The sequence below is a fragment of the Tachypleus tridentatus genome, chromosome 1 (genome assembly GCF_004210375.1).
Source record: "Tachypleus tridentatus isolate NWPU-2018 chromosome 1, ASM421037v1, whole genome shotgun sequence".
In the NCBI taxonomy this organism is placed as follows: Eukaryota; Metazoa; Arthropoda; class Merostomata; order Xiphosura; family Limulidae; genus Tachypleus; species Tachypleus tridentatus.
Window position 1 is genome coordinate 42298286 of NC_134825.1, and position 14343 is coordinate 42312628.

Consider the following 14343-nt stretch of genomic DNA (forward strand, 5'->3'; position numbering starts at 1 on the left):
TAGGGACAGCTAGCGCAGATAGCCGTTGTATAGCTTTGCGCAGAATTCAAAACAAACAATTAGTACGTACACAAATCTTAATCCTATATCATGCCTTCAAAGAGCATTTTTTATACACAATGAATTATCCTTAAACCTTCAGGTTGCGTCCTTAACACATAGATCCACCACCTTGTATTTCCTACAATATTATGCACATGACTGTTTATTTCGGTAACTTAAAGCATTTCAAATTGATTATCGAAATAAAATTGTCCCACTTTTATTATTTGATTTTCGAGCATAAATAACAAAGGGCTTTGAATTTTTAAGTTTTTTTTTATTGTGATATTCATAAATACTGTCATATTATTAATTAATTTAAATTGTATCTCATAGATATTTTTTTGTCAAAATTGGTTTAAAATCATACATAAAAAGTTAGAACTTATAATAATCACGGAAATAACATTATTCATGAAAACAAGTTTATCCCGAAGTTTAGTCCTTTAAAAGGCAAAACTTTATTAGTATATATTAGTTTGTGTTTAAACACAAACTTAAAATATCCCTACTTTTTATTTAATTATAATCATACAAATGTTATCGAATCCTTAAAGCGTTTCAGTTAAGGTAAGATTACTTGTTATAATCATCAACCCTAGAGACTTTTGATTAAATATGGTTTTGTACAGACTATTTTTTTTTAGTTGTGAAAGAATGAAACAAAATTTTTATTGTGTCATCCACAACCGAAACCCTAGTATGTTACCGTTTATCAGAAGTTATATTGTTTAATCACATAGTTCAGTATACAAACCTCAGAATAACCGACAGTATAGTAGTGATGTATGAAACATTAAATACTCCAACCCTAGTGTGACTGAACCTCTGTAACTGTTTAAGATGTAATTTATACCTAAAAAAGTATTTATACGATACCGCTTAAGCTATATTTGTCTAACACTTTTTTCAAAACGAAGTCAAATAAATCATTACAAATATGGGTTAACCGAATAATTTTAGTACTTTTCATAAGTCAAAATAACATGGGCAGCGATTCTAAAGAAAGATAATAATTCTCAAACAGAACTTTACAGCATTATCGTTTATTAAACATAATTACAAACATGTATCTATGACTTTTAATTGCAGAAAAAATATTACTTAAATCCGTTTTTAGATGTCAGTATATAATAATATATATACATATACACGCACTTTTGTTTTTTCACAATAAACCTTGTATTACTTCTCCAACCACGTCAAATCGTGTTATACTAACACACAACATAGTGCAGTCTAACATACATACCACATACAATGTTCTAACTCACAACAGCTGAAATTACAAAAGTAGTAGATTTTAACATTTCTATTCCACATAATAACAGCAACAATACCGTATTATAGTTGAACAGTGTTTGTACGTCTCAAAACACCACTTATCACAAACATTAGTCACACAGGTGATGAAATTACTGTTCAGATTGGAAACAAAAATACATATTAATCCCAAATATAATAAACTGTGAAGTTATGGGATCTTGTCGAAACTTAAGGTGATGAAAGAAAGCCTTGAGCAGGCACAATGGTGACTTTTATATTAACTTTTAAAGTAGCAAATAACAAGTTAATTTGAACTGACAGTACGAAAACAGTGAGAACAATACATTTGGCTCTGTTCTTCAGTCAGTTAAGTATTGTAAGCTAGTCGACTGAAAAATTATTCAAAAAGAACTAAAGTTATTAAAATACATTTATCATCAAAGTTAAATCTGTACAACCTTTGCAGGAAAGGTTTGTTTGTTTGTTTGTTTGTGCAGTTTTATATTATTTTATTGCAGAAAGAACGGAGAAAAATACAAAACAAACAAACGAAAAAGCTATTCATATAGATCTAATGTTTACAGCATCTGGGTTCATTTTTCATCCTTTAAAGAGGGGGAAGTTAAGTGATGTGTATTTTGTATATATGGCCAAGATAATAAGGCTGTCACCATCCTTGATTTTGAATTGATGACCAGATAGGTGGGCAGATAATTAACATCATTCTACAACTTGTTATCCATACTACGAAATCGACTGTCACTATTAATACACCACCCACAGCTCAAAATGTCAGGGAATATTTTAACGTATTACACAGATACAAACCAACTAGTCAATTAAAATCCAGAACTCTAACATAGACTCAATCCATGCTTAGGAAGTGAAATAAAAACAATGGTATTTAGATTATCTTTCATGGTTTACATAAACAATGAATGTACATCATGTTAATCTACTGTATCTATATAAGTGGAGATATTCACAACTAATACAGATACTAAAAACAGGCTCCTTTTATTTCCAAGTCTTATTATTTATGTTAAATTAAAAAACAAACAAACCACTTTTATCATTAATTCTAGCTAAAAATGTATTGTTTCAAATAGTTAATATCTCATATTCATGTGTACGAGGTGTTTTATCATGCTATTTTAAACGTTGTCAGATGGGTGGTAAAATACAAATAGAAAATACTCTTATCCATGTACAAACAATGAAGAACAGTGATTCACAACTATGGTTTACAGTTCTCTAGGGGACCACAACAGTACTTGAGAAGATCCACATTGATAAGTTAAATTTATGGAATCCTCATTTACTCAGAGTAAGAAATAAAATGAAATGCCAAAACATTTTAAAACTAATATAGTAATATAAATATAAATATAAATATACATCCCAAATTAATAATTGTAGTTAACATAAATTATGTAAATTCGTTTTGTGCGTGGTGTTGTTGCCTGTGGATCATGAGACAAGACAGTTGATTTACAGTTGGATTGATGGATATAAAATTGAAGTATAAATATTATATAAATGTGGAACCAGATCTTCATTTCAAACTGTCAAAAAATGACCAAGATTTTTCCAAGAATATTTCAGTGAAGCAGTATCATCCTTCACATTAACGCAAGTTGTAAGATTAAAAAAAAATCCATATTTAAAGCTATTTTATTATTCTTTTCTTAAAAATAGAATCAAACTGTAAAGGTAGTAAAATATGCACTATTTACACATGATAAAATCTATCTTCAAAGGGAAGCAGTCTGCCAATACAGTAAAAAAAGTGTAAGGGGGTCCACTGGTTTGGCAAAGTTTGGGAGCCTATGGTGTAGACAATGAATTAAAGTCACACTCTTGTTGAAAAAGTTTAGGTATTTAAGTAGTGAGTTTATTGAGCAACAAATGCATTATAGAATGTTTGATATATCAATCTAATTTTAAACCATAAAAGATAGTGATTTTGATTTGTATATAAAATTAAAATATTTTTTTCTTGACAAAAATTACATAACTTCCCAATATATGATCTTAATCAAGCAACACACCATGTGGTACTTTTTCAGTTGTTTTGATCTGTGGGTGTATAAATATTTGGAATAAATTAAAACTGAATTACTGATCAGTCTTACTTGAAGAGCTATCAAAAACGAATGGTGGTTATTCAGTACAGAGGTGTAAAAATAAAAAACAAATATGGTAAATTGATTATCAAATGTATAGAAAATAAATGCTACAAGTAGGTTAGGTCTAACAATGTTATTTAAATACATGAAGCTCAAATTTATTTAAAATCTTTAACTGATACAACAATAACAATTTTTTGCTTACTTACATCAATTTGATAAAATTCAAAAGCATAAATTTGTTTCAAATTTTCATTGTATTAAATTTTTCACACAAACGAGCCATTATAACAACAAATTATAAAACATCAAAAGTGTTGGACTTAATAATAAGTAAAAATTAGTTTTATAGTTCTGTTACTGTTAAGAATATTTCAAACGAGAACACTTTTTTTTTTACAAGTTACATGAAAACTGATAAAAATATCATTTGTGATAGATATCATGCTGGAAAGTACTTGTTTATACTATATTCCTATTAACCTGTCCATTAAGGATTTGAAATATGAGGTGTGTAAAACAACATTTGAAACCTGTGTTGTTTGTGTTTCATAAATTACTGTACAGGAAGATTTCTGTGGAATGAACTTTACAGAAAAGTTGATTTATGATAGGAAATGTTTGTCTGAAACATTATTTATAGATGCAGTAGAAAAGGTCAGTATTATAATTATCATTGTTTCACAAAATTTTGGCATTTGACACTGTATAATAGATGTTTACATATGTACACATCATTTTTAGTGAAGTTTTAGTTTTCATTGTAGAATGAATAATTTTCCACTTGTTTTTCCTTCGCAGTACAAAATAATTCATATAGTAATAAAGTAATACTATTAAAATAATAATACAAATCAGAATATTTTGAAAGGGTAAACAACTTTCTATAAAACTTTCATATAACACACATTAAACCTCTTCACAAATTCAATGGGGTAAGTGGGGTTAGCTGCAAATTTTGTTGGCACACCATATTTCACAGGCTGTGTAGTTCTGCAGTTTCTAGTGCTGATTCATAGTGACGTTTACCATCCAAGTACAGCATGGCCTCTATATTACAAATAAAAAAATGAACGATCATACAAACTGACTGAAAAACCACACTAATGTTTCTGAAAAAATCTTATGGGATTATCCTTGTTTGCATTCATGTATACTTATCATGTGCATAAATTATAAGATTATAATAATACTAGGTACACTTATATAGAACCTATATTTGATCAGTCTGTTGTGTTGGCCAACAAAAGGGGTAAATTTGTTAAAACACAAATATTCCAATACATATGATGAAACAAACTGTAGGGATATGCAACAATTTTGACAAAAAGAATGTGCTATAAGACTTGTGTTTTGTTACTGAATTAATTATATGCCTCCACACTTTCACTAATCAGTCAAATCTTAACGTTGTGGATGTGACAAGACTGATTTGTTGTGAATTGGAGACAATGATCAAATGTGGAAAATTTTTAAATATTCCAACAGAAAGGAAAGGGTAGATGCAACTACAAACCAAGTTGGCTTACAAAGAGTTCAAGAGATAAAATTAGAGAAAAGCACAATAAATTTATAAAATTTAAATTCACTGGTGAGACACGAAATCAAAAACCATGAATGAAAAAAGACTGGCTGAAAAACGAAAATTAACAGTAGTGATTTCTTTAAATATATTAATTGTTGTCTTTCCTTCAAAATGTTATTGAACTATTTTATGAATTTATGTTGATAAGTTTGACATCAAACTGTAGATTATAATTCAAATCTTAGTATTATGCATTAGATAATTTCTTAATTAAACAGTAAATATTAAAATAATGCACCTAAATATCAATTTTTGTGAGTCATGTGGTATGATGTTGAATGCAACACAGCTTTAAATTAGATGTTTTTAATGTTGAAATACTAAGTCTTTTGTTCCTTATAAATTAGAAACTCAACTTATTAATATTGAAAAACTAGAATTTAAAATAAGCATTTCATATCTTTTTATTTTGCTGAGATATGACTTATATACTGAATCAATCACAGCAGCCCCCTTCTTCACTTTCTATTTTTGAAACACCCCCTCATACACACTTACTTCAATGTATAACATGTAAATAATTAATCAATAGCTTAGAATGCTCCCCTTGTGGTCCTCTGAGCCCTTTTAATCTGTGAAAAGGCTACCTCATTCTTTTGAATCAAGATTTCAAAGAGGTAGGTTGTGCCTTTAGAATGCCTCCTAGTGGTTTTCTCAGCCATTTTAATCTGTTGAAAGGCTACCTCATTTTTTTGAATCTAGATTTCAATAGGGTAGGTTGTGTCTTTAGTCAGCTCAAAATTTCACATATTTTTTTTACCTAAATACATCTTGGTTAGTGAGCTTGATAAATTATAGTGGAATTCTATAATATCAATACAGTAAGTTATGATTTCTTGGTGATTCAACTGTATATATAAAACCTAAAAAAATATTTCACACTTCATATCCTTCATGTGCAAAATTTTAACACTCCTTGAAAAGACGTTTCTAGTCCTGATTTCTCCAAGCCCGTTCCCCTGGCTGTGGTTTCGCTAGATAGTAGATAGGGACAGTGGGAATCTCATTAATCCATTCATTAATGGATTTAAATGGAAATTTCATTTAAATACAAAATTATTAGCCTAATATTAATAACCTTTCAAGTTGCTCTGGGGCCTATTAGGCCCCACTTTTCATAGGAGTGTTAAAAAGCTTAGCAACCTAAGTTCAACACCATCAAAAGTCAAAGCTAGAAGAGATAATTGTCTGCTTTACTTCTTTATTTACTGTTCTATATTTCAAGAAAAACAAGTTTCATAAATGACTTTGAAACAGTAATAATCTATATACATATATAATGTATAATAATTGAAATTTGACTATATTACAAAATACTAGAACACTACAATACAGCCAAGACAGGGACACTTTGCAACACAAAAGGACAGTTTTATATTATTGTATACAGTAACATAAGTGCATGCACTGGGTGAATACAAGCATGAATGGAATATTAATAAAATAATAATTGTTATTTTGAATTAAGCTCAAAGCTATATAATAGGCTTTACAAGCTGGTTAAAAAACGACTAGGTGGTTTAAATAACGATCAGACTTCCGATATAGACAGTATTTCCTCAAAGGTCTTCAAGAAGTTTGGATATGTAAACCACTTGCTACTTTCATTTTTTTTAAGTCCACGAATAGTGGGCAGGTGCCAGAGGATTGGAACTTAACTAATGTCACTCTTCTTTTCAATGAATCTAATAAAAATGTTCCCAATAATTACATACCCATTAGTTTTACAACATTCATGAGAAAGTTTTGGAAATTCTGATAAAAGATGCTTTGTAAAGTCATTTGACAAAGTTCAGAATTTTATTGGATAGTCCACATGGTTTCACTAAGGGAAAATTTTGCCTTAAAAATTTTCTGTGAATAAGCTGGCATTTCTGGATTTTCAGAAAACATTTGACAAGATGCCTCATAAAAGGCTGGTAAAAGTAATTTCTATAGATGTGGTGGATAACATAGCAAATTGGATTGAAGAGTGGTTGAATGGAAAAAATCAGACAATTGTTACAAATGGAGTTCACTCAAACTGTATTAATGTAGAGTACTTCAAGTCTCAATCTTGAGAACTTTGCTATTTTTGATTCAGATGAAGGAATGGTCAATGAATTACTTATATTTTCTAATGATAAGGGTTTTGGGTGGTGTTAGCTACAAGGAAGATGTTAATGATTTAAAAAAGGATTTAAATCATTTAGTGAGTTGAGAAAAATAAATGGCAGATGGGTTTTAATTATGATAAATGAAAGATATTGTGTGTGGTTTAGCATAATTTGAATAAGTGTAACTTGCATTGGAATAACATTAACAGTGTTATGAAAGAAAGGAGTCTTGGTACAATGGTTGATCAGTCTCTTGAGCTATATAAGCAATGTGCTGTTGCTACTGGTAGGGCAAATGGAGTTTTACATTGTATTTACAGAAATACTGAATACAGGTCTAAAGAGGTTATAATTTCATTGTATTGGTCACTGCTTAGATCATATTTGGAGCAGTGTTCAGCTTTGACATCCTTACCAAAGAAAGGATGTTGAATTACTAAAATTGGTTCAGAGAAGGATTATTAGAATGGTGGCTGGATGAAAGGGTTTTCATATGAAGTGATGTTGAAATGTCTCAAATTGTTTTCTCTTGAAAAAAGAAGAGTTAAAGGGGATGTAATTGAGGTGTTTAACATTTTAAATGGAATCAATAATATTGATGCATCAAGTTTTTTCATATTTAAAAGTGAGAATAGTAGGACTACAGGACATATCAATTTTGGCAGAGTGGGGGTCATCTTTGGATAAGACAGTTATATTTTCTAACAGTGTGGATGGCCTTTGGAATTAGTTGTCTTCTGATGTTGTGGAAGCAGTAAATTTAAGCGAGTTTAAGAGAAAGTTTGATAATTACGTGATTGATAAGGTTTTTCTTTAATTTTTTTTTAAAATTTACTTATTTGTTTAAATTTAGTTTAGAGGATGAGACAGCCAAAGTGGACCAACAAGACCCTTGTTGTCACAAAATGTTACGTTATATTATAATCAAACTATTGTATCTTATATACACTCATATTCTAAGGTATTTTTATATTACATATTTTATTACAAACCAAACATGACTAATCATAAATTGTATTACGGTAATGAATGTTGACAAATGTAATCAAAATAAGCTGAATTGGATAAGAAATTACAAGCTAACAGAAAAAAGAAAAACAAGGCAGTTCAAGGAAATTATGTTAATTTGGCTAAAATCCACATACCCTGCTAATGTTGCATGTAGATGAACAGAACAGTAACGGTATACTTTTGTGTTGCACATTTCTAAGTTGTTCTAATAGTTTATTATAACTCATTATAATGTAAAAATACTTTCTGATACCACAAACTATTATAATTCAGTACTGTGCAAGAATACAGGAACTAGGTCATTAGTGGTGCTTGCCAATTAATCAATCAATAGCCTCATTAATTAACTACATTTAATTAGTCCATTTGTACAGTGTTACTCAAATTATAATACTTATAAAAGTTACTGATGAATGAAGCTATTTTTCTACTTAGCAGTTTAAAAAAAATATGACAGTAGGCATTTCCAAACAGTTGTCTTCCCTTTAGTCAGTTTGAGAAAAATAAGTAGAAAAAAGAAGGTTTTGTCAAACAGTTGACTTCCTTCTAAGTCAGCAGTTCAAAATTATTGACAGTGACAAATAACATTAATAATAAAAAAAGGACAAAGAAGATTGATAGCAATGGGAACTGAACTCAAAACCTTTGAATCACTAGCCCCTTAAATACTTCAAATAACCAAAGTTGAATGAATTTGAAGTAAAACAATAAATCATAAGACAAAAATTGGGCAAAGCACAGGAAAAACCATTCTGATTATTTGGATAGTTAGAATAATAAAAAATAGCAATAATAGGAAACCATAATTCCTATTAGCTTATTATTTTTTTGATAAAAGATTTAATTTTAACTTCAAGTAATCAGTTTTTAGAACAATTGAAAACAATAACAATGAGAAACACTAGGTTTGATTAATTGATTAAAGGCATTAACTAATGTAATCACTGTTCATATGTATCCCACTAAATCATTGAACCCTGTATAGCTTATTATCATGTCAGTTTATCTTGTTATTTTATACAATAGCCTATCATTACATACTGCCATGTAATAATATGTACTAACTGATGCCTTAACCTATTATAACTCATTGTCATGTGACAATAGAATCAGATGCACTATTTGAAAATTATAGCAAGAGATTACCATGATATGACCGTGGTATTATACGAGGCAGTAACTCATCTCCTCTTGAAGTAAAAGTAAAATGGAACGTATTAGTTGTTTCTTCTCTTCCCTTTTCAGGGTCCTTCACAGAAGCATGAACTCGCACTTGCATGTCCCTGTCTTTAACATACACAACCTAGCAAAACATAAAATCATTTGGTAATTTTTTTTGGAAATGTGCAGTATGAGTACATTATATTAATACATCATTTTTTTACACTTGTACATGGATAAAGTTAACATTTACTTTAACTGAAAATGTATTTCCAATACATAGTCCCCCTTTCATAAAGAATAGCTCAATCCCTTGCATATTTGCTTATGAGATTTGCATGCCACTATCTATATCATGCCCACAAATCACCTATTTAATGTGAATTACACTTGAGTATGATGACATGATCATGAGACAATAGCCCTCCACCAATAGGAAGGTGACACAGATTCCTTGCACAGTCACACCCCTTAAGTGCTTGCAATCAAAATAACTTCATTCTTAGACTAGACAAGAAGAAAGTGCACCAGAAGTGGGAAGGATGTTTAGGAAGGTGTGAAGAGGTATTTAAATGAAAATGTTAACTTCTGAGACAATAACTCATATCCACATATATAAGAGCTGGAATCTAAGATTAATACAGTAAAGCCAGAGCAAATATTAAACCTTGATGACCTCCTTCCTGAATTGGTCTGAAGAGAAAAACCATGAAGCACAACATCCAATGAAAGACGCTCTATAGCAACACCCCTGTAGGAGACTGCATCACATTTTGACCAGGGTATATTCTATTCTAGGGAGGATAAAAAGGAATGGAAAAAGAACTTCAAGTGTCACAGGGAAGAGTGGAATATTTTGTATGATCAACTGAGCATAAACACATTCTCAAAGTGACATTTTCATTCAGATACAAACTTAAGTCTGATAAAGAAACAACTGTAAAAAGATGGAAATCCATTTAAGGGGTGGCAGAGGGATTGACACCATTGATTTGGAAAAGTCAAGCCACTAAGCCAAGTTCTCAAGAAGAGACAACAAGAAGGTGGATATTTATGTAGACTAAAGGAATTAGTGTTTCTTGTGAAGACACTCCTCAAATGTAAATAAACCTCACATGTGAAAATACATGAAACAGAAGCTAAGACTCCTTCCCCCACTAAGCGCATAAGAGATCTCAAAGACTGGGAATCAAGGAACAAAAAAACACTGTTAAAAAAGTACCTAGAGCAAACCCTGATGGGGATACAGCTGGTCAAAACCATCACCATATTGGTCATGTTCAAACTGAAGAGAAAGAACGCCAGCCAAATTGATAGGAGGAGGAGGTTCTGTATGCATTAGGGAACCTACAACTCATTTAATGATAGCTGCAATGTCCTCCATGGTGAACAAGCTTCCAGTTGCTACAAGTCCCATGGTAGTAAATCATCTGAGATAAACTGAGATAAATTATACTGTATATGATTGAAAAACTACTAAAAAATGAAAAGGCCACCTGGTTATGTAGAAACAAGAATGAACAGATAAAATCCACATAATTATGGAATGTCATATAACAGATGAATAAAACTCAGATGGGGAAGAGAAACAGGAACAAACAGACAAACAACAAAACACACATATCTAAAGAGAAACAGAAAGAGACAAGGATAAATATTTAACTTTGTGGAAAGTCAACCAACAGATAAGCAACACTCAGACAAGAAAGGATAACAGGTAATCAATAAATCCTAACTTGGCATAAAAAACTGGAACAAATAATGATGAAACACAAAAAAGTGATATGAAATGAGAGTACACAAGGATAAAACTTTCTTAATGAAGTAAATGAACAATAAATGAAGAAAAAGCCACATGTGAAAGGAGTACAAATAAACAGATAAAAGTTACCATAGCACTCAGAAACAAACATAAACAAGAGATAAAAACCTTAACCGACCACCATAGAGAAATGAGAATGCATAAAAATAAATTCCACCAAATCAAGAGATGTAAAGAATAAGGAGAAAACCTACAAATTCATTTTGAAATAAAAAACAAGAAACAGAAATACAAAGGCAAAACCCACATTATCAGTAATAGTGCATTATAAATATGGCACAAAAGCAAGTACACATGAAACCACGTACAAGATAAGAAAATATATGTGAAACTCAAATGAGAATGTGCTGAAACTGAGATACAGTAAAATAACAAACACATGAAACACACCTGAGCATGAAGATATAGGAGTGATCCTATCTCCACTGGTTGACGAAACCAAATATCATCCACGTTTACAATGACAGGCCTTGTTTTACTGTTCAAATATATATTTTATTAAGTATTAATATAAATAAAATATGAATAATATATATATTTAATATATGTCAATGCTAAAGAAAATACTGTAAGAATAGAGTTTAACAATAACCTTCAGTAGTGTGATAAACATACTCATATAAGCAGCCAAGTACCAATACATCTTCTTGAACCACACACTGTTTTTTAATCATATAAATTTCAAATAAATACACTTTAATCTACTTCATATTCAAAAATAGAATGTCATTTTCACTATCTAATACTGATTATTACTGACATTACAGCATTTGAACCTCTCATACATAAACACATTCTTTCACAATTCATAAACATGACTGAAAAAAACACACTTAACATGGGACATTACACATTTTATAAAGATGTTTATATCACCCCAAAACATTATAGGTACTTAAGTTTATGGGGAATAAAAGATAAGTTTTATATACAGTTGTAGTAGTTCTAATATTTAACAGTATACTGAAATAAATGAGCCTTAAATATCTCATAAAAAACCTTTCAACAATTATACAGAATTAATGAAAAATACTAAACAAGATCATAAATGTAATAGGGTCTCTAGCAAACACAAAGGCAGTAAAAAAATGCATAAATGATACATTTGCAAACAGAGTGAGGAATTATTTACACAAAATATGCTAAATTAAATCTACATTGATCATTAAAACAAACTTATGTTGTTTTATCAACTCTATTAGTTTATTGAATCCACTCACACAGATTACACCTATGTACTTTAAAGGCAAAAAAGAAAAAAATTGATCTATATTTCAGTTCATAGGAGTTTTAGTGTTAAAGATACTGGTTTTGCAGTGAAAGGTTAAATCTATATAAAATATCAGTAACAAAGAATGTCATATCATTAAAGTATCTTTGTGATATTAAAACACTTCTTTCAACTGTACTAGATTATTTCATGTTTTCTTTGAATGAATATACAAAATTTTAAAGAAATTAAATTGCAGAAATATGTAATATACATATTACTTTTTTAAATATTTGACATTTATGTAAAAAAACATACTTGTGATCTGGAAACAAGTTACAAAAGTTTTTAAACAATAGCTTAATAAAGAATCTTTAATTATTAGGTTGTACAGATGGCAAAAGAGATTATAGTATGATTATTTTTTAAAATAGAAATAAGGCTTTGGTCAGTTCCACATACAATGCAAAAGGGTTTAAAACAAAAGCAAGTTATTTATACATATTGGCTTCCCAGTGTGGCTAAGTGGAGCATAAATCACAACTAACCTATAGACATATGCCAAAGTCCAAGCTAGCTCATAAGCTTGCCGCATAAGAAAGCCACCAAATATCTTGTTGTACAGGTTTCTCTCCTGCATGTCATGATGAGAGTTTACAAAAAAATATCAAATATCATTTATATAACATAAAAAACAAACAGTTTTAATCTATAGTTTTTAATATTAAAACAAGAGTAAAGAATGATATTGGTTTGGTTGAATATCCACATGTCATTGTAAAGAAAGTCAAAGTTTTATAGGAAATATAAGAGAAATGTGCACTAATTAAAGAAAATATATTAAGTAAATTTGAAAAACAAATAACATTACTATTGTACATGTACTTATCAAAGACAGAAGTTTTATGAAGGAATGAAGATTGAAACTGGCCTAAAGCTTTTATCCAAAACATGGCGTGTGATCGTGGTGATGTAAATGTCAAAATTAAAACACTGGTAGGCAGCATACTTCTGAACTTTTGAGTTAAGATAAGCTTCATCACAAAAACTCCTTCGATGGAAAACCAGCATGTCCAACTTTGGGATGTTCTTCAAATCCCTCTCAACAATAACTCTTTGTGAGGAATTCATTATATTTTGAAGTAGATATTTCCATCAAGATGTACCCAGAATGTAGCTTCTTGACTGATTTAGGAGAACCAGTTAGCCCCTCTAATCCCATCTGAATAAAAAAGGGAGACATCTGCCCTAAAGTTTTGTCTGACAAAGAATGCAGTATCAGAAAATGAGGTATAGGTGTAGAATGAAGTGGAGACTGCTGTTCAAAGTCTTTAAGATATGGTTATTTATCCATAAGCTGTTTATTATTATTTTATTTTTATTTGGGGAGTCCATAACGAAAGAAGAAAGATTCAGTGCCCATTGACCCCACCCATCATGGAATCCTACAAGAGGATGTACTAGAATGCCAAACAAGGGTACTGCAGTAATACTAGGGTTTCATGAGCAGTATACCCAATCAATACATTAGACACAATGTCCACAACACCCATTGAGAATGCCAAACAGGACCAGCTGATTGATCCTTAGGAAGCCATTTCAAAGCCACCTGTCTAAAGAAATTCAAGGCCAAAGTAATGTTACTTGAAACTAATTAAAAGCAGCAACTTTTTTAACCATGTTTAATGAATATCACACTTATTTATTCAAGTTTACTTTGTAGCATGGTATAAGTGAAGACAATAATTTACACATTTAATACAAGTTAATATGTTTTAAATTTCTAACATTAAAGTTCTACAGCAGCAAATTTACATCAGTAACAAACATTTGGCAAGCACACGTTAAATACGCTTATGCCATATTTCCTTATCTAGAATCAAGTAAATGGCAAACATATTTAATTGCACTGAGCTTTATGTTGAGAGAAAAAAGATATTGCATATGAGATTGATAGATGGGCAAACAAGTTGGCTTAAGCAGGATGTGAAACAAATTATATCTAAATTTTATGTTGATGA

General features: G+C 30.3%; 1 protein-coding gene across 1 annotated transcript in view; it reads right to left on the minus strand.

Annotated features, from left to right (window-relative positions):
- Positions 1-1072: 1072 nt before the first annotated feature.
- The window catches only part of LOC143247049 (acyl-coenzyme A thioesterase 9, mitochondrial-like), a 49093-nt gene continuing 35822 nt past the window's right edge, over positions 1073-14343 (minus strand). Inside the window, exons 10-13 of the mRNA XM_076494395.1 lie at positions 12871-12956; positions 11503-11590; positions 9276-9432; positions 1073-4487 (exon numbers count right to left, since the gene is read on the minus strand). Coding sequence (XP_076350510.1) covers positions 4414-4487; positions 9276-9432; positions 11503-11590; positions 12871-12956 — 405 coding nt within the window. The 3' untranslated portion in view covers positions 1073-4413. The remainder of the gene's footprint in view (positions 4488-9275; positions 9433-11502; positions 11591-12870; positions 12957-14343) is intronic.